Source organism: Felis catus, chromosome F2 (genome assembly GCF_018350175.1).
Source record: "Felis catus isolate Fca126 chromosome F2, F.catus_Fca126_mat1.0, whole genome shotgun sequence".
Classification (NCBI taxonomy): domain Eukaryota; kingdom Metazoa; phylum Chordata; class Mammalia; order Carnivora; family Felidae; genus Felis; species Felis catus.
This window is the reverse complement of record NC_058385.1, coordinates 43698153-43721497: the sequence shown is the minus strand read 5'-3', so window position 1 is coordinate 43721497 and position 23345 is coordinate 43698153. Positions and strand designations below refer to the sequence as shown.

At 47.1% G+C, this 23345-nt stretch overlaps 2 protein-coding genes across 6 annotated transcripts in view; one reads left to right on the top strand and one right to left on the bottom strand.

The window, feature by feature from the left end:
* Positions 1–22506, top strand: part of TSPYL5 (TSPY like 5) — a 54784-nt gene extending 32278 nt beyond the window's left edge. For 2 of the 4 annotated variants that reach the window (XM_023248139.2, XM_023248137.2), the window contains exon 2: positions 21098–22506. The gene's annotated coding sequence lies outside the window, so the exon portion shown is untranslated. Of the gene's footprint in view, positions 1–3830; positions 4735–8517; positions 13498–21097 lie in introns of all 4 variants that reach the window. The other 2 variants (XM_023248141.2, XM_045050101.1) reach the window with 2 other exon arrangements.
* CPQ (carboxypeptidase Q) overlaps positions 15563–23345 on the bottom strand; it is a 429842-nt gene continuing 422059 nt past the window's right edge. The window contains exons 8-9 of one of the 2 annotated variants that reach the window (XM_019822922.3): positions 18868–18934; positions 15563–16142 (exon numbers count right to left, since the gene is read on the bottom strand). In XM_019822922.3, coding sequence (XP_019678481.1) covers positions 18870–18934 — 65 coding nt within the window. In that variant the 3' untranslated portion in view covers positions 15563–16142; positions 18868–18869. The remainder of the gene's footprint in view (positions 16143–18867; positions 18935–23345) is intronic. The other variant, XM_019822921.3, reaches the window with a different exon arrangement.

The following is a 23345-nucleotide window of genomic DNA, read 5'->3' as shown; positions in this document are numbered from 1 at the left end:
GGCTCACCTTGGCAACATCATCTCAATTAGGGTCAACAACCCTCTTAATTATGCATGATTCCTTAAGCAACGAGGTAATGCTTCATTCATCAGAATTTTATCTCCTAGTTATACCACTAAGAGTCCCTTTGGTCTACTCCACTCAAATTATCAACAAGAATAAATCCGAGAGTTCAATATTACTGCAGGGCCATCCATTCATTAGGGCTCGTTTTATTAGTCTCCTGCCGTTTGGAGCTGCCAGGACGTGGGCAGTCTGCTGGCAGCGAAGGCTGAAATGTTACAATTAGCCACGCAGGCACAGTGGCCAGGTGGGCTCTGAGGCGTGCCAGGGAGGGGCAGGGTGGCCCTCGGGAGTGTCCCGTCTCTTTTTCTCTAATTGCTTCTAGCAGGCAAAACACTCCCTCCCATTTCATTCCAAGGATGCGAACCGGAGAGGTCAAGGACTCCCAAGAATCATCCAGTTTATTTCTCTTCCTCTAAATATTTCTTTAAAAATATTTTTTTTTAGCATTTATTTATTTTTGAGAGACAGAGAGAGACAGAGCACCAGCAGGGGAGGGGCAGAAAAAGAGGGAGACACAGAATACGAAGCAAGCTCCAGCTCTGAGCTGTCAGCACAGAGCCTGGCACGGGGCTCGAACCCATGAACCGTGAGATCATGACCTGGGCTGAAGCTGGATGCTTCACCGACTGAGCCACCCAGGCGCCCCTGTTTCTCTTCCTCTAAAGCACTGGCTCCCACGTCCTGGCCTGGGACCCGGGAGGACAGAGGAGTTACTGCATCAGTTTGGACAGCCGTGAGTGTGTCCAGCACTGTATGCACCACAAGTTTTTTAAATGTTTCCAGATGCCTCTAGGCTGAATATAATAAACATTCATTTAAGAGCTATGGGATTTACAGTAGTTGCATCAACAGCCGTTTGGGGGCATCTTCTCAGCCTCCAACGACTCTTTTTTTTCTGAGAACTATGTTCCTTCTCCCAGTAGAAACTGGCTCCTGGCCCGTGTTTATATCACCTGAGCCCCCTTCTTCCCCGTCACGGCTAACTGGACCTGATGCCAGTGCCTTGACTATGCTTACCGGACCAGAGTCCCCCTTTTAGAACTTGGAACTGGGATTCATAGACAGCCTTTGGGTGCAGGTGACTGGCTGGAGGTGATGTGTACCTGGTTGCTGTGGGACGACAGCGCCTTCCTGGGTTAGGTGTGGAAAGCGGGCATGGGTGCAGGATGGGGCCGGGGGGTGGGTGGTGCGGACAGAGAGAAGCAGGAATCCAGGCAGCCACAGCAGGGTCCTGACCACTCTCCAGCTCCAGCTGTTTCCCTCCCAGAGGTGTGGCTATCCTGGCAATCCTTCCAGGACATTAAAGCTGATTAAGGTGACTTCAGCCAAAGAAACTATGACAAAATAGTGACTGCTAGATAATCTATGGATACTAAATATATAGATACTAAATAAAACTTCCGATGTGGGAATTTTTACCTATTTTTATTTTTACCTACTATAAAGTTTCCTTAATTTCTTTTTCTTTAAATAAGTTTTTAAAGTTTATTTATTTATTTTGAGAGAGCCAGAGAGAGAGAGGGAGAGAAAGAATCCCTCTTTCTGCAGGGTCAGCAGAGAGCCCAACACGGGGCTCGAACTCACGAAACTGTGAGATCAAGGGTCAGGTGCTTAGCTGACTGAGCCACCCAGGCACCCCTCCTTAACATCTTAAGAATGTTTTAGAAAGATGATGTCCTCTGCTTTGCCTGAAAATGTTCTACAGACGGAGATGCATATCTCACAGGAGAACACCCATGCAAAGCGCTCAGCTTGGCATTCTCCGCAGAGTTCGTGCTCAACAAAGGTTAGCAACCGTTTTCTTCACCACCCAGACTTCTGACCAATCCTCACAATGCCCAGGTCCGGAAGCACCTTTCTCAAGTCTATTCTGCATTGAGAATGCATAGAACTTGAGCGTGTCCTCCTCACCTTGAAGATCTTTGCAGCCCCCGCGTAGTCCCCTGCTTGTAGGGTCAGGAAGAGGATGCGCTGGGATGGGTTGTGGGTGTGAGGTGGTCTCACAAGCATGACGTGAACAAACTGAGTTAAAAATTCCCCGGCTCGCTCCCAGACCCACGACTAGAAGCTCCGGGGAGGAATGTGAGCGGCTGCATCCTTAACAACGCCTCCAGGTGATTCCCATCATCAGGGAAGTGTGGAAAACACTGATCTGTCGGGGTTATAAATCCGTCTCTAAGTGGACGAACCACAGGTCTGAGGAGATGTTTTAGGTCCAGAAAATCATATCATATTAAAACATATGGGTTAAAACATCTTGGGGTTTTTTTGTTTTTGTTTTTTTTTTGTGTTTTTTTTTTTTTCCACAATTACCCAGCATCCAACTGCCCACCTTCTTTCTCCCTAACAGGGCCGAGATTTTCATAGCATTTTCTTCTTCCCCCCAAACCCCAGTACTTCTGGGAAGCTGACCCCATGCCCAGGTCCAGGGACCAATCAGTACATTCCATTTCCTGGTTCAAGTGTGGGCACATGACCCAAGGTGGCCTCATCAAGGGGAATTTCAGGATGGTTGCTTGGAAGGGATGGCATACTCTAAGGATGCAAGGCCTGGAACCACAGTGGCTATTTTGCCACCAAGAGGGAGATAGATTTCAGATGGCTCTGATCCCCTGGAAAGCAGAGTAGAAAACAGAGAAGAACTCAAGTCCTTACTGGCATTATTAAGGTGCCAAAACTCAACTTATCTCTGCCCTCTCTGTTTGTGGGGCCAAAGATCCATCTCCCAGTGCTTTGATCATGCTTCTAACGTCCTGCTCTCCTACTTAGTTGTTTGTGGGACTCTGTTCCTAGACTCTGCATCCTGTCAGAGGATCTTTATTGTTTTCGTACTTTGTTGGGCATTTGGAACTTGCAACAAAGAGTGCTACCAGATATACTTCGCAAGAGCTTTGAAAAGTGGTTACATTTATTTCATGTGTTGACACATATTGGTCAAGGCATGAAATCCTCAGGTGATCCCTAAGCAAGAGGGAGTGGATCTGAATTTCAGCAAGAGGGATTTACGTTACAGACAAGGAAAACTTTTCATCTCATGAACGTTGTGAGGTATTTAGAGGGATCGTCCAGGGAGGTTTTAAGACTTTCCTATTTTGCAGCTTAAGAACAAAAAAAGCGAATTTTGTAGGATAACTTCAGTGTTGTCCTGCAGAGCAGTGGAGGGACAGATCAATTATCCTCACTTAGGATCTCTTCTCCGTGATTTCATAAAGCCGTCCAAACTTTGTTCTGGACGAGTTTCCCGATTTCGGTTATGAAATCCATCATCCCGGCTCTCCCGGAGCCGCTCAAATGACACTTCGCAAACATTCCCAGGGGCAGACCCGCCCAGATGCCTCTTCTGGGCTGCTGAGGGATGAAAGGGGTCGTTCTCTCCCTGGTTGTGACCGACCAGATGTGTCACTTGGCCAGCCAGGAATATTTTTATTGCAAGTATGCTGTTCCCATTGACGGCAATCCCAAAACTGTTAAGACAAAAACAGAAGAGAAGATCATATTCTGGTTTGTTTGATTTTCTGATGTGGACTTGATGAGACAGGCATTATTTCAGGGCCTTAAATCTCTCCCACTAAACCGGCCTACAGCGTCCAAAGCCCGCTCGTTTGTACAATGAAAAAGCAGTGGTGCAGTGGAGGTGACTTTGCAAGGAAGGAGATTTCTTTTCTTCTTTTTTCGTTTTTTTTCTCTTCTCTTCTCTTCTCTTCTTTCCGTTTTTCTTTTCTTTCCTCCTCTTTTCTTTTCCTTTTCTTTCTTTTCTGTACAGGCTGCAACAAGGACCAGAGTGCTGTTAGCGTGTTGGTGAGGCAGCCCCCCGGGCCCGGCCCAAGAACGTTCACTCATCTGTCATTGGTCGCTGACCACACTCGGCACAGGGCAGTCGGGGTTGAACCAGACACTGTCCCTGCCACCAACAAACTCGCGGCCTCGGAATGGAGTTCTCCTAACGGCCCACGAGGCCGTGAGAATGTGAACAGAGCGCCGGGGATGTGGCGAGGCCAGCCCAGGGTCTGCCCCGGGCCAGGCTCCTGAGGCCAGCCTGCTTGGCTCTTAGCGGACACCATCGGCCAAAGAAGATGGAAAATGACTCTTGTGTGGGAGTTAAAGCTATGGCCTCGTAGGCCCGACTCTGCTGTGTTTTACCTTAAGCCAGTCACGAAATTTTCCTGAGGTTGTTGCCTTAACAGTCAAGCAGAGCTTATCAAGCTTCCCCGCAGAGTGCGTGAAAGCGCTTTATAAACCAGAACGTGTGTCCGCAGTTGAGCCACCCAGAGAGGCTGGCAGGCAACAGAATCAAGACGTGTCACCATGAAGAGAATGTGGGCTGAGGGGACGCACGGAGTGAGGCGCTGAACTCAGGGAGAGATCAAGCGCGTCTCTATGACCCTGAGGGCCACTCTTCAGGGATAGAGACTGTCGCGGGTGTCTCCTTTCAGCTTAAGTTGGCAGAAAAACGCAGGCTCTCCCGGATGCTGGGGTCAACCATCTCTGGGGATGGGAGTCAACAGTCAAAATTCCAATCCCACATCCCGGTCTAAAGAAAAGACTCAATTCGTCTGCTTGGTGGTGATTTTTTCCACTCTCCAAGAGCTCAGTAATATTTGACAAACCAGGCTGCATCACCATGGAGACGTGAACCGGCTGGCGCTTTCTCGGGCGGCACCGCATAGGTGTGGAGGATGCCTGACTCCGTGGGCCAATTTCAGACACCGTGAAGGCCTTGATTTCTTACTTCTTCCCTTCCTTGCTTGCTTCACATTTTCGGGGGAGGGGCCCTGCTCATTAGCATACACAATTCCTTTAATGAGGATAATATCTTTCATTCCCTAATTTGCTCTAATGGCTAAGATTCCCCTGTCCCGGGGGGGGGGGGGGGAGAAAAGGGTCACTTTTGCAGAGATCTAAATGCATGTGACATCTTTCGAGAAGGATTTTGGTGGCTGGAAGGGTGTGAGAAGAGGGCCCCAAAGTTCTCAGTGCTTGGAAACCCAGGGCAGGGCCCCTCCACCTCAGCCCCCCCCCCCCCCGCCCCAGAACAAGAAGGGAGCAGAATGGCCGCTGTGAACACGTTGGTCTCTTCATAGCTTTCCCCAGGGCTGGTGCCGTTAATGGTGGCTGAAATTTGTGGCAGCCACGTGTCTTCCGTCAGAAGATTCCAGTGGTGGGGCTAGTATCTTGGTTTTCAAAATGGGGACAAAAATGTAAATTTGGGGGAATTCCTGGGTTTACTGATCATCATCACCTATATTCTAGAATAGATTATTTGGTAGAGATTTGTGAGCCCCTTTCAAAAGAAAGTCGTGCTCATGACTTACGAGCCAAGGCTCAGTTAGGAATTTATATAGCCTGTAACTCATCTCCTTCTGGGCAAGTGCTGTGTGCAAGGGAAGCAGTGAACACACATTTGTTAAGTAAATGAAGGCAGATGTGAGGTGGTCTATAGTAATAAAAATATATCCTAATGGATAATTGGACATAAAAAAGAAAAAAAATATTGGAGGAATAGAAAAAAATGTAGATTAAGAAGAAAGAGAAAACAAATAAATATTTTAGTCTCTAGACGATTGAAAGACTGTAAATGAGCCTGAGGTGTAGCTCCAAGGGTCCTGAAAACTAAAAGCATTAGAGTAATTGTTAGACATCTTATTCTCTCAATGTTTGGAAAAAAGTAGAAAGAAAGAAAGAAGGAAAGAAAGAAGGAGAGAAAGAAAGAAGGAAAGAAAGAAAAGAAAAGCAAAACGAAACATAGACTTACACCCAAATAGATGTTTTTAACTTTTTTCCCTGGCATTAAATTCTACATGACATTTATTGCGTGAAAATTGTATTTTACAAAGAACCACAAGCAATGCAATATGTTTCAAAAGATATAGAAACGTTCTTCAAATAGGCCCTCTAATAATGATTCTCTATAAAAGCTGAAGGCTTCACATTGAATCAGAACTCAGTTAAGATATTTTTGCAGGGAACTATTAAAATATAGAGCAAATAAATTTGTTTAGAGACACTAAAGAAAATCCATAAATAAAGTGTCCTTTCGTGCCATCCTCTCAAGTCTTCGATATAAGGATGCAGGTCTACATTATATAACACTAACAGATACCAGACATGTCCATATTCTGTGCCTGTGATGAGGGAACGAGCTAAATCCTTTAGATACCAGACATGCGGAAGCAAATTGAATATCATGTTCAAAAATCTTAGGAATTTGATAAAAATTCTCACCCAGAGAGGCAATGTGGTATCGAAAATAAGAGCCCAGGAGACAGTGCAGATAGATTGGGGTTTCAAAACTTGGCTCAAAATCACTATGTGACCACCTTGGCTGAGCTACTTAACTTTTCCTCAGCCTCAGGATTCTATTTGCCAAAATGTGGATAATATGCCTTACTTTGAAGATTGAGTGAAAATTAGATGACATAGTGCATTAGTTTCTATTAGTTTCAGCTGCAAGTAGCAAAAACCCACAAGTAGCAATGGCTTAAATAAGATAGATATTTATTTCTTGCTTGTGTTCTAGACCAGGGACCGGGCTCCTTAGAGCTTGCTGCTCTACCACAAGTGCCTCCCGTTCCTCAGATAACCTCATAGTCCAAAATGGCTGCTGGAGCTCCAGCATCACCTTTGCATTCCAGCCAGCAGGCAGGAAGAAGAAAGAGAGTGGGGCACACCACTTCCTTTAAAAAAAATTTTTAATTTATATCTCTCTGGCCAGAATTTTATCACATGGCCTTACCTAAGGTCAAGGGAAACTGAGAAATACCATTCTTAGAATTTTTTTTTAATGTCTATTTATTTTTTGAGACAGAGAGAGACAGAGCATGAATAGGGGAAGGGCAGAGAGAGAGGGAGACACAGAATCTGAAGCAGCTGCAGGCTCCGAGCTGTCAGCACAGAGCCCAACACAGGGCTCGAACTCACGGACCGTGAGATCATGACCTGAGCCGGAGTTGGACGCTTAACCGACTGAGCCACCCAGGTGCCCTGATAAATGCCATATTAACTTAGGGCAGGCCGGTGTCAGATTTAACCTCCAAAATATAGGACACCCAATTGAATTTGCATTTGGGATAAATAATGACTACTTTTTTTAGCATGAGTGTGTCTTAGGCAATATCTGAGACATATGCTTTTAATAAGAAAATTTTCGTTGTTTATCCAGAATTCACATTTAACAGAGTTCTATATTTCATCTGGCACTCTAGCCCAGTTAAAAATCAAAGGTCTCATTACTGAGGTGGGGGTGAAGAATGACAGCTGGGAACAGCCAGCAGTCTCTGCCACAAGCATGTGTGAAAGTATGTTTCACAGAGTGGGTCTCCAGTAAATGTCTGTTCTCTCTCCTTTCCCTGTGAGGCAAGGCCAGAGGACAGTCTCAAGGGTGACTTCGAGTAGAGCCAAATTTGTTTCTGAGGCTAGTTTAAGCATGTGTACCTGGTTTCGACCTGAGAGATCTGTGCCCTATGCACGAGGGAGACAATTCTGGCCTGAAAATTAACAAAGCACCGTTCTTTTTAGCCACGAGAACTCTTGGTCTCATCTCTGCAGAAAGTCCATTTCTGAGCACATCTGTAAGTCGGTGGACCCACCGACTGAGGTGGCTGCGAGGAGGGAAGGAGAGGCCTGCAGGGGAGGGTGGGGCGGGGGAGGCATCGGTCCGTGGCTTACCTGCCTGCCTGCCCTTCACTGCACACGTTTGCACTTCAGCGTGGCTGGTGCGAGATTGCTCTCTCTGACTGTAGTCACCCAAACATTTCAGCTTCTTCTCAAGGCCACCTTGAATCCCTGATCACAAAGCCGTGTCATCAGCGTAATGGAGGAAGTCTCCCAATGCTGTGGCAGAGAAAGCGTGAGCTCATTTCAGTTAATAACGGAAGTAAATTATTTGGGTTTCAGGTAAAATCAAGTGGAGATAGGACATAGTTTTGCTTTGCAGCACTGAGAATTAGAATCTACTTTGTCTAAAGACCGTTCTTGCCGGCAGTATTGTGTTGTGGGCTTTGATGACGGGTTATGTGCCCGTGCCCTCACTTTGAGAATGGCGGATTTGCTCCGAACTCAGGTTTTTGGGTTGGCACTAGCCTCTCAACTGGTCCTCTTGTGCCACTCTCCTTGCCCTCTACCTGGGTATCCATTCTTCACAGAGTAGCGAGTGATCATTCTAGATCATACCTCGGTGCCAACCCTACCTGAGATCTCCGGTGGCTTCTTGTTGCTAGACTAAGTTTCTGGCCAAGCGGAAAAGGCCCTATCCAGCCGGACTTTCTTTTGATTCTCTGGACACCCTGTAGTGGGTTGAAAGGTGGCCCCTAAAATGTATGTCCACGTGCTCATCCCAGGAACCTGTGACTATTACTCTATATGGTAAAATATGTGGTTAAGAATCTTGACAGGAGAAACATCTCCTGCACTACCCAGGTGGGCCCCAAATGCAATCACTTGTATTCTTACAGGACAGACACACAGAGAACGGGAGGAGGCAATGTGACCACAGAGGTAAAGACGGAAGTGATGTACACACGAGCCAAGGAGCACTGGAGCTACCAGAAGCTGGAAGAGGCAGTGGATGGATATTCCCTTAGATAAAGTATGGCCCTACCACCTTGAGTTTGGACTTTTGGCTTCCAGAACTGTGAGAGAATACATTGCTCAAGCCCCCACATTTACGGTCATTTGGAAATGTGGAGCTACACATTTGGAAATGTGTAGCCACTGGAAACGAAGGCACCTGCCATGATGATTACAAATCTACTGGTTCTTCCTGTCATTCAAGGCTCGGCTTAAATGCCACCTCCTCAGATGTACCTCCCCTGATTGCCTGTCTCAGGATGGCTCTGTTGACTCCTCATTTATTCTTTGGGTTTTCCCAGAAGGAGGGAGTGGTCAAGCAGTTGCATACTACTACAAGGAGAAGAAAGATAATTATTGAGAGCTGAGGACACGAGGGGAGCAGGGACTAAATCCAGGCCATTGGACTGCAGGGCTTGTGTCCTCTCTCACCAAGCTGTACTGCCCCTCGACAGTGTGAAACAATACTGCTAAATGGCTGTGTGACAACATAGGATATATTCTTTTGTCCCCCAATATACTCGCAGAATTGCAGAGACCCTTGCTGCATTTTACTCCCTTACCTTCCTTGACAGTCTCTTCCCTCCTGTTGAGCTTGTACACAGGGGCAGAGGAAGCAGAAATGGGAAATGATTGCTCACTTTCACCCACATGACATAGGCATTCTGAAGGATGAAGAAAGCGAGACAGGGCCGATGGCTATTAAACAATCAAAACCGATGGTCCACAAGGTGCATAATTGGACACGGACTTATACCTCGGTGTGCTATTTAGGAGTGGCGATTAAATGCATGTTATCAACATGTTTGATCTGTGTATTTTCCTCTTTGCTTCAGCAGCTCACCCCAATTATTCCTGGAGAAACAATATTCCTGATCTGGGTTCCTCATAGATGACTGACAGAGCCATTGTTTCAATATTGGCATTGATATGTCAGAGTTAACAGATGTTTTGCAGATATCAAGCTCAGAAGAATGGCAAATTGGGTCCATCTATTTTGTAAGATAAGGGGCAACAAGACGGCCTTGGGAGTCATCTCAGGGATAACTCAGTTAGAAGTTATGAGTTATAGGTATGCCGAGATGACCCATCATTTTCATAGACTGGTACTTGTAATGAGAGGACACAGATCTCAGTGATTAGAAACTTTGTGGCAAATTAAATATGGCCACAAATCCTTTGACTCTCTTTCCATTGAGAGATGAGATCCAGTTTCTCTCTCTTTGAATCTGAGCTGGCCATAGTGTCTTGCTTAACTGATAAAATCCAATGAAAGTGATGTTCTGAGATTTTTTTTTTTTTTTTTTTGAGTAGGCTTGATGCCCAGTGTGGAGCCCAATGCAGGGCTTGAACTCACAACCCTGAGATCAAGACCTCGAGCTAAGATCAAGAGTCAGAGGCTTAACAGACCAAGCGACCCAGGTGCCCCGATGCTTTGAGATTTCCGAGGTTAGGTCATAAGAAGTGTTGTAGTTTCTGCCTAGGGGTCTTGGAACGCTCGCTCTCAGGATGTTCCCTCTTGGAAGCAGGTTCCGTGCTGCCAGAAACCCAGACTATATATAGGTGCTCGAATCAAGCTCGCAGGCCACAGACAGATCAGCTGCCAGCTATTGGGTGAGCCATCTTGAACATCCACACAGTCAAGTCATCAGAAAATTACATCCCAGCTGACATCTGGCTGCAATTGTATGAGAAACCCCGACTGAGAACCACCCAGCTGAGCTCAGTCAACCCATAAAGCCATGGGAATTAATAAATTGTGGTTTGAAGCCACTAAATTTTGGGTGACTTTCTATGCAGCCATAGATAATTAGAGCAGAATTTGGTCCCTGGAAGAGGTGATGCCATGCTAAAAACTGAAATCATGGGACACTGGCTTTGGGATCAAGCAGGAAGTTGTTACTGGAGGCTGGAAGAAGGCATCCCTTGTTTTGTTATGATGGATAATTTGGTACACTGTTGCTTGTGGTAATGTGAAAAACAGGAATACACCTATGAAATAGCAAATTTGGCCAGGGAGACATCCAAGAAGAATGTTCAAAATGCCTCCTGGTTTCTTTCAGGCTGGTGTGATAAGGTATGGGTATAGAGAGATGAGCCCTAGTTGAAAGGCACAGAAGCAGACTTGCTGAGTTTAGGAGTCAAGCTGTTTCTCATCCCCAGCCTCTCTAGTTGAGAAAAGTAAGACACGGTGTGAAGGTATTGATCATCTCAAAGGTATGGCCATAAGATACTTGTGATACCTTAGAAAGTTTTAAGACTATGGCTCATAGACCCACTCAACTGGACAGAAGAATTTTGAAGAAATTTGGGGGTATTGTTTCATACACTGGACTCTCAGCCCAAGGCAGAAAGCGGCCTGTCTCTGAGACAGAAAGATCTAAAGGAACCTCACACTGATGTTCAAAGCATCATCATATGGATGTGTTCAGCAGAGTTTTATTATTCATCTATTCATATTGGCATTCGCTCATTCAACAACTATTTATTGCATAATCCTGTGTCCTAGACTCTTTGCTATGCTCTGGAGACCCATGATGCTTAAGAGAGAGTCTCTTCCCTGGGGGCTTATAATCTAGTGGAGGAGACAGACCAGAAACAGGAAGTATAACCTGAGGATGCATCCCACCTCTACTGTGCATCCCACAGTAGAGGTGATGTGGGAGTGCAGAGGAAGGGCCCCAACCCTGGCATCAAATCTGCTCCACCTCATGACAAAGTTCATGCGTGAGCTGTGTGAGCTGTGTTCTGGAAAAAAGGACAGGCTCAGGACTGACAAAATGTGAGCTGCAGGCAGAGGCCACAAACAGACCAGAGAACTGGAGGACAAGCCCCCCACTGACCTCCTGGGGCCATCGACTGGCTCTAAGCTCAGCTCCTGGAATCTGGTGGGTCTATTCCAAGCCTCCCGTGGGACCTACAGAGAGGGAGCATCTCTCACGGGCATGGATGTAAAGTAAAGCATCTCAACTATGCCTTGGTTTTGGCTCCAAAGATGACTTCTGTGTGGCCGAATCTTTTTCTTCATGCATTTTATTATATATATATATATATATATATATATATATATATAGTCCATGCTCTAAAACATTAAAAAATAAGAAGCTAAAATAAATTTCCAGAGTTCAAAATGGCAGACTGTGATCAGAGCCAATGTCCTTTTCCTTCCAATGTTGGCTTGTCTGCAAAGTGATTTCATACATACTTGGTGAAGCTATGCTGCCCCCACCCCCCGGTCTTTTCCTTCTTCCACCTCCCCCAGTTCCCACCCATTGAGGGTGTCATCAACTTCAGCTGTGGTCAAAGGCTAAGACCTGGGCTGAAGTCTACCCTGGACACCCTTTGGGGCTTGGCTGAGGGACTTAATTTCATCCCTGTTTGGAAGGACTCAAGATGACATTTTTGTCAGTGATGGTATAGAACTCTCTCCTTCCTTACCCAACTGGTTGTCTAGCCTGAGTCAGGAACTGACTTTTCCCTGGAGTAATAACGCAGTGTGGGCCATCAGCCACGGCCAAGTACAATCTGGGTGTAAGGTTCATCAGCACCAGTTGGTGAGAGCTCCTGGAGGGCAGGAACCAGACCCTCTTTCCCCATTTTCCAGCACCTAGCCAGCTCTCTGGCATCTGGAAGGGGCTCAGTAGTGTTTGGAGAATTCACCCTGGGTATTACCCAGGCAGACAACAGCCCTCAGGTTCACCTTATGATGAGGGGGATTCTTCTACAGCTAAAGAATAAAGATGATAGTGGTAATAAAAGAGGCTAATACCATTTATTGAGCCCTAATGCTTTGTCAGGACAAGCAGTTTACAGGCATTGGAACTCAGAACCTCTGGTGTAAATATCATCGCCCTCATTCTACAGACGAATAAATGGAATCTCAGCCTTGAGGAATCTTGCGACAGCTTGCTTGATGGGGCTTGGACCTAGGATGATCAATTTTGGACTTTGACTCTTATCCATGACATCATGTTTTGCTACCTGAGCTAAGACTACTGGAAAGCAGTATCCCTCCTACTGCAGAGCATCCCAGCTTCCATGGGACAAAACTGAAGTCCCTTGTATCTGGGCTATACCCCCAACTCTCTCCCCATCAAGGCATGGGAAGCACAAGCCAGGCTTTACTCAGTGGGAGTTTGGGTTTGGGTGACCAAGCAGCAAAGAGATAAATGCCATCCAAATTCCCACTTAAAATAAGCAAAACAGCCCCAGGGCTCACATGACCAAAGCCAAGGGCTGAGGGATTTGGTAGGTCTGTTTATTTCAGTCTGTATTTGACCTTGCACCACACTCACCAAGCAACTCCCAGTGAATGCAGAAACCTTTCCCCGCCTCGGGAACATCTCCATACAAAACAGAAACACTGCACAGATGAGAAAAATCAAGACGTACTCTCCGGCCCGCCTTGCCGTATTATTTAAAACAATTACTGTATGATTTTGCTTTCACATAGCCATGGAAACCCTGCTGAAAGGATTTAATACAATTTATTGTGTGAAGCTTAAGAAGAAATCTGTTTCTCCAGTGCAGGAAAACAAAGCCTGCCAATTCCTCCCCCACCTCCCTACAAGGTGTGATGGATGCAAATTGCCGGCCGGTGGGTGACCTCACACAGCAGGCGACTGAGCTTTCTGGGAGAGCGTTCTGGAGAGCCCGGACCTGCTTCCTTTAGATGTATCAGAAAACAAAGCCAGTGCCAGAGGAATGCTAATCTCCTTTGATGTGCCCAGAGTTGATTTACCATTTCGGAAAGGGAAGCACAGTTCTGGGCGGCAGGACCACAAGGTTTTGCAGTGCACACAACAGAGAAATTTCCCCTGCCAGGTGACCCCGGGAACCTCTCCATTCACGGGCTCTTCTTACAGGTATTTCAGGCCTCGGTGATGGGATCCGCGAGGGAGCGGAGCCGGACACGCGGGTCTGGGGACAGGGTGGGCTCGCTTCGGCGCTTGATACCTACGACCTAGTTTTGCAGCCGTTGTGGACCCTGGTTGCATATGACAAACCTGGCTGTGTTTTAGGGGCTTGGAGACGGACTGAGGCTCTAAGTCCCGGGTCTTTCTGATTACATTAGAAACCTTGAAGCTGAAGGAGGCCTGGTATTTTTTATTTTATTTTTATTTTTAAGTATTTTTTTAATTTTTAAAATATCTTTAATTATTTGTATTTATTTTTTGATTTCTTAAAATATAACTTATTGTCAAGTTAGCTAACGTGCAGTGTGCTCTGGGCTTCCGGAGGAGATTCCCATGATTCATCGCTTACATACAACACCCAGTGCTCATCCTGGTATTTTTTACAAGGGCACCAGGTGATTGGAATGCGCGGCCAGGGTTTCCAACCACTGCCCCAGGGCTTGGGCTTCCTTAGGCGGGATTCTTTATGCTGGCTTTCTGGTTCCCAGTAAGAGGCATCATGCCTGATGATCTGTAAGCCTGAAAGGCCTGCTTTATTATTTTTTTAGTGTTTACTTATTTTTGAGAGAGAGAGAGAGAGAGTGAGCAGGGGAGGGGCAGAAAGAGAGGGAGAGAGAGAATCCCAAGCCGGCTCCATGTGGTCAGCACAGAGCCTGACGTGGGGCTGGAACCCAGGAGCCTGAGCAGAAGTCGGGCGCTTAACCCACTGAGCCACCCAGGTGCCCCACTCAACTCTTGTCTCTGCAGTTCAGTTCTTTATCCCTAGTTTCAGTGAGCGGTGGGGAGAACGTCAAATTGCGGCTCAATTGGGGGAAACTGGGTGAAGGGCTCTCCTGTACTATTTTGGCAACTTCCTGCGTATCCACAATAATTTCAAAACAAACGGTTGAACAAAGTTGCAGCTAACGGCTTGGGTTCAAATTCTGGATTTGTTTCTTAATATGAGGTTTGGGACTTAGGGAAATAGCGTACCCTCTTGGGCTTTTTCCTGTGGAAGATGAGGATAATTATATCTATTTATTACACAGTCAAAGGAGATCATAAAAGCATAAAGCCTGGGTGTTGGCTGGAGTCTTAAGGGCTAGATGAGATTGTTCCAACCCTCAACCTACAGATCGTGGACTGACTACTTTCTCAAGCCAACTTACAGCCTTGTGGTCACCTCAGACTGTGACCTCTTGCTGCCACCAAATTAGTCAGCTTGGACACTGTCTCAACACAAATGTGTTCAACCCAAATGTGCAACTCAGCCATTTCTCTTGCCAAACAAACCTCTCATGGAGGCAGTTCTGAGTGTAGGGGACTTCACTGGAGGTTTGTGAAATGAAAGAAATTACATCGACGTTTCAGAAATGACTCACGACACAGCGTCATACAATCCCGCTTCTGAAGGTTTTTGGCCACCGCCATATTGGTTGGTCCTCACCTCTTCTGCTCTCGTCGTCCCTCCTGTCTTTTTCCTTTGCCCCCAGTTTCTGTGCCTTTCTAATGTGGAATATTTAGCCATCTTGTTGATTTCTTTAGCTCTCATCTTTTCTCCAGAGATCTTATTAAAATATTTTCCTGACACGTCCAGCCTCTCCAAAGCTACACAGAGCATCGGGAGGTCAACAAAAAGTCAGCCCCCAACTCTAACCCGTTGTGATGGCAACAGCAGGACTGTGCTTTCAGCTCAAGCTCACAGTCCGCAGCCCCCTTCCTCCACCCTGTCTGACCCACAGTGGCCTGACGAGAAGGCCTCTCTGAGAATCATCTCTTTAGTCAGGCAGAGTTCACCAGCCTCCACGCCATGCTGCCAAGAAATGCTGTTTATGCTTTCATTAGAACAGACTTCCCCTCCACTTGCATGCTGGGTCCTCCCGTCCCCCTACCCCTTGCACAAGCTGGTGAGGTCTTCAAAGACAGGAGACACGTCTTTTCCATCACATGGTATAGTCCCGGTGCACAGAAGGCATTTGGTAAATGTTTGCTCAAAGTAGCAATGAAAGAATGATGGTTCACCAAACAACAGCGCTGAGTTTGCTAGGGTTATTTATTTTAATATCATGCAAAACACAGAGTGGACATTATCTCCTGTTTCTGAGTCTTTTGTGATTGGTTAACCAACAAGTTAGGACTAAAGTGGCTGCAGCGTAAGAGCCAGTGAGAGGGAAGCCATGGCGGTTGCATTCTCGGGGGGTTTATGCTCGACTGTAAAAATGATGCTACGTCATGTTGTTGGAGCTGTTCTGTAGAGCTTATCAAGTGCTTTGTTTAATTTAAAAGTATCCTAGCAAGGATGAAGAAGGATAGCACACTTTACAATCCCTTGTCGGTAATTACCAGTCAACCCGTGATCAGACAGGATTAAAATTCAGATCTTTAGGACTTCCGACTCTGCTCTCACATACCTTGCCTGGGGATAATCCATTTCTGGAGAGAACAGCTAAATACTTCTAGTGGGCAGGGATGTGTCTGTCTCTTAGCAGCAGAAGGCAGAGCTCAGTTCCCAGCAGCTCCGTTGTCCTTCTTCCTCTGGCCTGTGTCATATTTGGACTTCTTAGCTTCCAGGTCAACGCAGGTCCCGGGGATGGAGGTGAGCATCGATCGGGTGGCTGTGGAGATACCTGTCAAACCTCAATGCCTAGGTTTATTCAGTGACGCTGGATTGAGACAGCATGACGTGTACTCATCTGTGCTTCATAGCAACTCAGTCCATGCACATTTACTGAGTACCTTCTATGTGCAGGCACTTTTGTAGGTGCTGCAGATTCTCAGGTGAACAGGAGAGTCGCAGTCCCTATCCTGACCGTCTAGTGGAGAAGATGGACATTTAACAACTAAAGGATCATAAACGTGCACGGTACTGTGAAGGAAGTACCGTGTGAGTCAAGGGAGTGATGGGAGTAGTGGTGAAAGCTGAGGACAGGGTCACAGCGCGGTTGTGCTACTGTGGTCTTTGTGAATGGTGTCCCTTGAGGTGGGGTATTGTACAAACCGTCTGGTCAGTATGGCAGTGGGCCTGAGAGGGAGGCGGTAACATGTAAACTGAAAAGGATGAAAAGGACTTTCCAGGTGAAGAAAGGAGGACTGGCATGTGCAAAGGCCCTGAGACTGAAAGGAGTTATGCATGGCCAAAGGATTGAAGGAAAAGTAGTGTGACTAAAGCAGAGAGTGAGAGGGCAGTGTGGTGGGCCCTGAGCCTGGAGAGGAAAGAGGAGCCAGGTCAGGCGAGGCCTCATAGGCCTCGGAGAGGAGTCTGAACATTATTCTGGCTGCAGTGGGGGAATGTTTTGAAGCTGGGAATGGTATGATCTATGTCAACTTGGTCTCCACTGGGGGATAAATCGCGGTGGGGACAGCAAGACCGGAGGTGCAGATAGCACCCAGGTGTAGATGGCCCTGCCAGATTCGGTTTGCACGATACACCTTGACCTCCTTTTCCTTCTCATGCTTACAATTGTGACAGCCTTTGCAATTTTCAAAGCATTTTTAATTTGATCCTAGGAGGTGAGGTGGGTATGATCACCCCACTCCATACTTGAGGTAACTGAGGTTTAGAAGGGAAAAAGTGGCTTTCCCAAGATCCAACAGCCAGTGACTCCTGGCACTCGTTCTCCAGTCAAATCAAGGAACCTAATCCCCATTCTATCATATTATGCAATGCCCAAGCTAAATTATATAATTACTTACTTTTTTAAACCCTAAGACGTAATCTGAAATTTCCGAGTCATGATTACCAAGCAGAAAAAGAAAGAAAAATACCCAGGAAAGACTGACGTTTTCCCTAGGAACAGCCAAGGTCACCCACATTTCAGACGAATTGGGTTAAGAGCACTATATTTCATCGGCGTCACAGTGGCTCTCTCTTCTCATCTTTATTTACCCGAGTGTGGCCTACTGAAAAGGATCCAGTGTGCTCCAAGTCTCAGAAGATGTCTTTTTGCTCATTAATCACCAGAGGTTAAGACATAAGCAAATCAACATTATTTAGAACGAATGAGGCAAGCATTCGTTTCAAAGACTTTTGTTTCCTCTGGGAACAGGAGCTACCTGAGCCATAGCCACAAAAATATGTGTTTTCTTTCCCTTTTAAGGAAATGCCACCTCATTGCCAAACCTTAAGCACAACATCCCAAGTGGAAGGAGAGGTTTCAAGTATAGCAGGGAGGAAACTCAGATTCAAAAACCCCACAGTTCTCTTCCACTGGGGACTCCATCTGAAACTGTCTGTGGATAGTGTTTAATGTTCTGCAAATCTCCTATTGAACAGGGATTCTTGTTACAATTACAGTATAGTGTTTTCCCCAAGATCCCTCCTTGTCTAGGAGCCAACCGCTCAAACCTTGAACAGATCGTTCCCAGACTGAATTTCCAATGCCCTCATTAAGGAGCAGGCATGAGGAGGAAATCATGTTTATCCTGCCCTCGTCCTTGACCCTGGGGCACACCAGATAAGTCATGAGTTTGGGGATTGAGGATTATAGCATGCAGTTGGCCCTCTTCACTTTTTTCTGGCTAGAGTTTTGTCAGAATTAATTCACTTGGATTTGTTATTTTGCTGGAATCTCTATGGAAATTACTAATCCAGAACATTATAAGCATAGTCCCATGAAGTCATAAAACTTAAAAGGAAAAAAAGCAGAAGGGGGGGGCGCGTCTGGGTGGCTCAGTCAGTTAAGTATCCGACCTCAGCTCAGGTCACGGTCTCGCAGCTTGTGAGTTCAAGCCCCGCATCGGGCTCTGTGCTGACAGCTCAGAGCCTGGAGCCTGCTTCGGATTCTGTGTCTCCCTCTCTCTCTGCCCCACCCCCACTTGTGCCGTCTCTCTCTCTCTGTCTCAAAAATAAATAAAAACATTGAAAAAACACTTAGATGTGGACAAATAGGGCCCTGTGGGAAATGGAGAATGGAACACCTGAAAAGGGGAGTTTTTCAGCAAGTTGGGGTGGGGGTAGGGGTGGCAGGGACTAGAACCCAAAGCTGCCATGATCCCAAGGCATGTTCAGTGGAAAGTTTGGGTTTGCAAGGATGCCAAAACCTACCAAACACACCCTCCTTGGCGTGGCTTTTCTGTAAACACCACCCTACCCCTTTTTCTGAGGGCACCCATTCAGAGGTGGAAGGAAAAGGTGGCAGCAGCTTTTGTGTGGCTGCGTCTAATGAGGTTCATGTCATTGTTGTATCTCAGTTCTGGGGAGGAAGGTCAGGGGGGAGAGCTGGCTGGGCTTGTCATATAGAAGCGGCATTGGAAACAATTGCAGGCTCCCCAGATCTCCACCCCTGCTGTCCCCACCTCCCCCAGTACACATTTCCCCCTCCCAGTGGCATTTGGTCCTACCTTTAGCACGTACCACACCCGCTGCTGATAATCTGTGCACAACTCTGTATCCTGTAGGGTTCTGTGACTGCAGGTGACAGAAAGTGACTCTGATTAGCTGGGGAGAGGAATTTTATCGGGAGGTCGATCAGGCACACGTAGAATCAACAACGCTGTTTCAATAGTTTAGGAAACAGGAGGCGAGACTCAGCAATGGGGGAAAGCGTCTATTTATGAGCTTAGTCCTGCCTGGCCCCTGTGACACTGGACCACTGGGGGAGGTGCTGGGGGAAAGGAGCTTCTAGTTTCTCTATTCTGGGGTGCAGGTGCATGGATTTACCATCTTGCTAAACCAAAGCCAGGAGTAAATCAAGGTGCTGAGCGAGGGGTGGAAGAAAACAGGGTTCACTGTACTTTTTCAATCTCTCCCAAAGGTCTGTGAACCATTCCAGGCAAAGGACAGGGTGATATATTTCTCCTCTTTGTATCCCCCAGGGTAGAGTCCCCTGTTTAATGCAAATATCCCCAAACAGGGCAGACCTGAGGGGCCTCAGACAGGAAGCTTGGGTTGGCCTATTGTTGCAGGTTCAATTCTGGGAAGGGAGAGGCTCTCTGAGGGGGCGGGGGGCGGCGGCGAGAGGTGTCCACACGCTCCTCCTTCTGGGTGGCTGCTGACTGTGAACACTCCTTCTGCAGGAGCTTAGAAAACTGGGGTCAGAGGCCTCCAGGGAACCTGGGAAGAGTCTCTCCCTAGTCCCTGGCAGTTGCCAATCCCTGCTATTCAGACAAATCTCCAGGAGCAAGCGGAAGGCCTGAGCGAGTGTGGCCGAGAACCTGAAGACAGACAGAACGCCTGCTTTGCCCCTCCCTATGGATCCCCTGTTATCCTCACGGCAAATGATGGCTTCCTGCGTGCCCTCTCCTCTCCCCTCCCTAGGCTAGGACTCCAGGGCTGCATAGATTCATTTCTGAAGCAATTAGAAAAAACACAGCACCTTATAACTATTGGAGGTTGAGTTACAATTTTAACCCCAGCTGAGACTTACATTTTAAGGAGAAAAGCATGAGCTTGTGATGTTGGGGAAGCCACGTCATCCCCCTGGGCTCCCGTTTTCCTCTTTTCCAAGGCGGTGGGGGCAGAGGGGTGGGTTCTAAGCGTCTCAGTTCTCAACAGCCCACCACGCTAAATGAGCAGCCCCACTGCTTAGCTAGGACACGAATGAGCCTCATTTATTTGGGGCTGAGCTCAGAATCTAGAAGCACGGTTGGTCTCCTAGGTGACTGCCTTGCAACCTCACGGTAATCTCTTTCCTGTGCCTGTTTTCTCCTGTAAAGGGCTCTGGTAAGGGATTCCAGAGGCGCTGCAGAGCAGGGAGAAGCCAGGATTTTAATATACATGCGGTGACATTTAGGGCCATGTCAGCATCTCCAGGCCGAGCTGGCACAGACTTACAGCTCCCAAGATGATGCCTTTGGCTCATACCTTGCTTAAAAAACAAAACAGAAATCCACTAGGAACACAAAATATTCTTTAGCAGAAAAGGAGGGACGCTTGGGACAAGTCAGGTGTCAGGTGGGCTGGAAGGCAGAGAGATTCCTGCTAACACTCGTCTTTCGGGGGTCACACGGTAGGACCCCTCAAGGTCCTGACGTAAAGGAAAAGGTCTAACTTTGTATAACGTAGCCCTCCCCAAACTTCTTTGAACATGAAATATTTTCTTTTCGTGGACTACTCATAAAATTGCTGGCAACTTTGCATGATCTATCTGCACATACGCTTTTGTACAGGGAACTTCCCATGTGCACTGACCCCAGGGCCTCTCCAGCCTCTCCATATGTTTGGGACATGCAGACAGCTTGTAAAGGAATGACACAGTCAGTAAGGTTGGTGAATACCCTTTGAGCACTAACCGTGGATCAGACGTTGTTTGAGTATCAGATAAATTTGTAAAAAATACATGGTTTCTTTCCTCAAGGAGCTGGTAGTCTGGTCGGAAGGGGACACGTGAAGAATGGCATCACCTTGCCTTCAGTATTGCTATGCATGGAATTGTGTCCCCTGTTCTGGACTGAATGTTTGTGTCCTTCCCCCTCAAATTCATACGTTGAAATCCCACCTGCCAATGTGAGGGTATTAGGAGGCGGGGCCTTTGGGAGGTGAGTAGAATTAGATGGGGTCGTGAGGATGGAGCCCTAGTGAATGTGATTAGTGCCCTTGTAAGAGTCCCTGGCTTCTTTCCACTCTCTGCAGGGTGGGGACACAACCCGGAAGAGGGCCCTCCCAGAACTCCCCCCTCGGATGACATCGTGGTCTTGTACTCCCAGCCTCAGGAGCCGTAAGAAGACAAACGTCTGTTGTTTATAAGCTGCCCAGTCTGGGCACTTCGTTACAGCAGCCCCGACTGACAAAGACACCCCAAACTCATATGTTGAAGCCCTGACCGCAATGTGACTGCTTTTGGAGATAGAACCTATAAGCAGGTAACTGAGACGAAATGAAGGCCGGGCCCTATTTTGATAAGAACCGTTGCCTCACAAAAGAAGGAAAAGAGGGATTGCTCTCTCTGCACAGGCCGAGGAAAGGCCAGATGAGGACACAGGGACAAGGCAGGCACCGGCAAATCAGGAAGAAAGATCCCACCAACAAACTGAGCTCTGCTGGAACCTTGATCTTGGCCTTTGCAGCCTCCAGAGTTTTGATAAAAGAAATTTCTGTTGTTTAAGCCACCTAGTCTATGGTATTTTTAAATAGCCCAAACTGCATGTGTGGGCATGAGCAGAGGATCTGAAGTCCAAAGCGGGCTCCAGAAGTGTCAGGAGCCATAGCCAGGGGGAACCGTGGCTGTTCGTGCACTGTGCTATCCTTACCTGGGGAGCTTATCACGGGCTCTCTGCGGACTTTGGGAAGCCAAGTCACGAGTCTGCGTCCCAGCCTCCTCATCTGATAGGTACAGTCATCTTTAATGTTCTGTAATTATTTGGCCCTTGTATTCATTTCCTAGGATTGCCATTAACAAATTACCACAAACTTGGTGACTTAAGACAACAGAAGTTTATCGTCTCTTGGTTCCGGAAATCAAGGTGCCACAGGCCATGCTGCCTCTGAGCCTCTGGGTAGAATCCTTTCTCGTGTTTCCTGGCACCTGGTGGTTGCAGGCAGTCCTTGGAGTTCCTTGGCTTATAGCTGCATCACCCCAACCTCTTCAAGTGGCTTTGTTCTCTGTGTGTGTATCCATGGGTCTTCAAATCTCCCTGTCCTTAGAAGGACTGCACTCATTGAATTTATGGCCAACCCTAATCCTGATGACCTTACCTAGATTACATCTGCAAAGACCCTATTTCCAAAGGCCAAAGGTCCCATTCGCAGTTCTGCCAGTTAGAACTTCAACGTATCTCTTTAGGTGACGTGATTCAATCCGCTACAGCCTTACCGTAGGTCGACACAATCAACCTGCCTAAGGCTTGTTGAATCACCTTGTAGACCGTGTCATAAGCCAAAAAAGATGGATCATAATTGGCTGTGTTCACAAACGACGTGAAAACTGGAAACATGACATTCAGCTCCTGACTGGTCTCCTGTTAACAGGTCTTACACTCTTCTACCTATTCTGTTCTGTGCTCTGAGAACAATGGCAATAAAATACAAATCTAATCATGCCATGTCCTTGTCCAAAATTCTTTGTGGCTTCACCTTGCCTAAAGCATAAACACTCTACTCCATTGTGGAACATGCCAGCCCTTCATGATTCGGTCCCTGTCCAGTCCAGCTTGGGTTCCTGTCCAACTCATCAGAGCATTGGGATGTCAAAAGACACAGTCAGGTGGAGAAGACAATGGTCAACAGTTGGGCCTGCAGAGGATAAATGGGATGGGGGCCGCGGATTGATGGAGGCTGCCCCAGAACGGGACAAAGAAGGACGCAGTGAGGGTTCTGTCAGAAGAATCATGAAAGTGACTAATTGGTACCTAAGGTGTTATGAGGGATGAAAGGCTCGGCAGTGGCGTTAGTGTGGCAGGCGTCCCACCATTGCCAAGTTTAGAATGTGGCTGGATTGGGGTGACAACTCTTGACATAGGACAACGACTTCACCACGGGCATTCAGAGAAGGAGGTGACTTGCCCCTCCCTCCTCCCGATGCTGGAAGGTGAGTGTCAGAGGGAGGGAGGCGTGGAAGCTGTCCTGACCCACCCCTGCCCTGGCCCCAAACCGCAGTACCTATAGATCCAGTCAGTCAGCACTGGGGGGCTGGCAGGAGAGGAACTGGCACCCGTAAAAGAGCATCAAGTCCAACCACAGGAAACAAATAATGTAATGGCTAAAAGTGACAGAGCGTGGTTGCTCACAGTCATTAAAGAAACAAAACTGTGTCATGTTTACGCCTGGCGAGTTAAGCCTCTTCGACAGACTTTTTGATGGGGAAACCGAGGCAAAAAGATATTAGGTAGATCTCATCTTCAGTTCTGAGGAAAATTAAATTGTGCATGGTTCCGGACATATT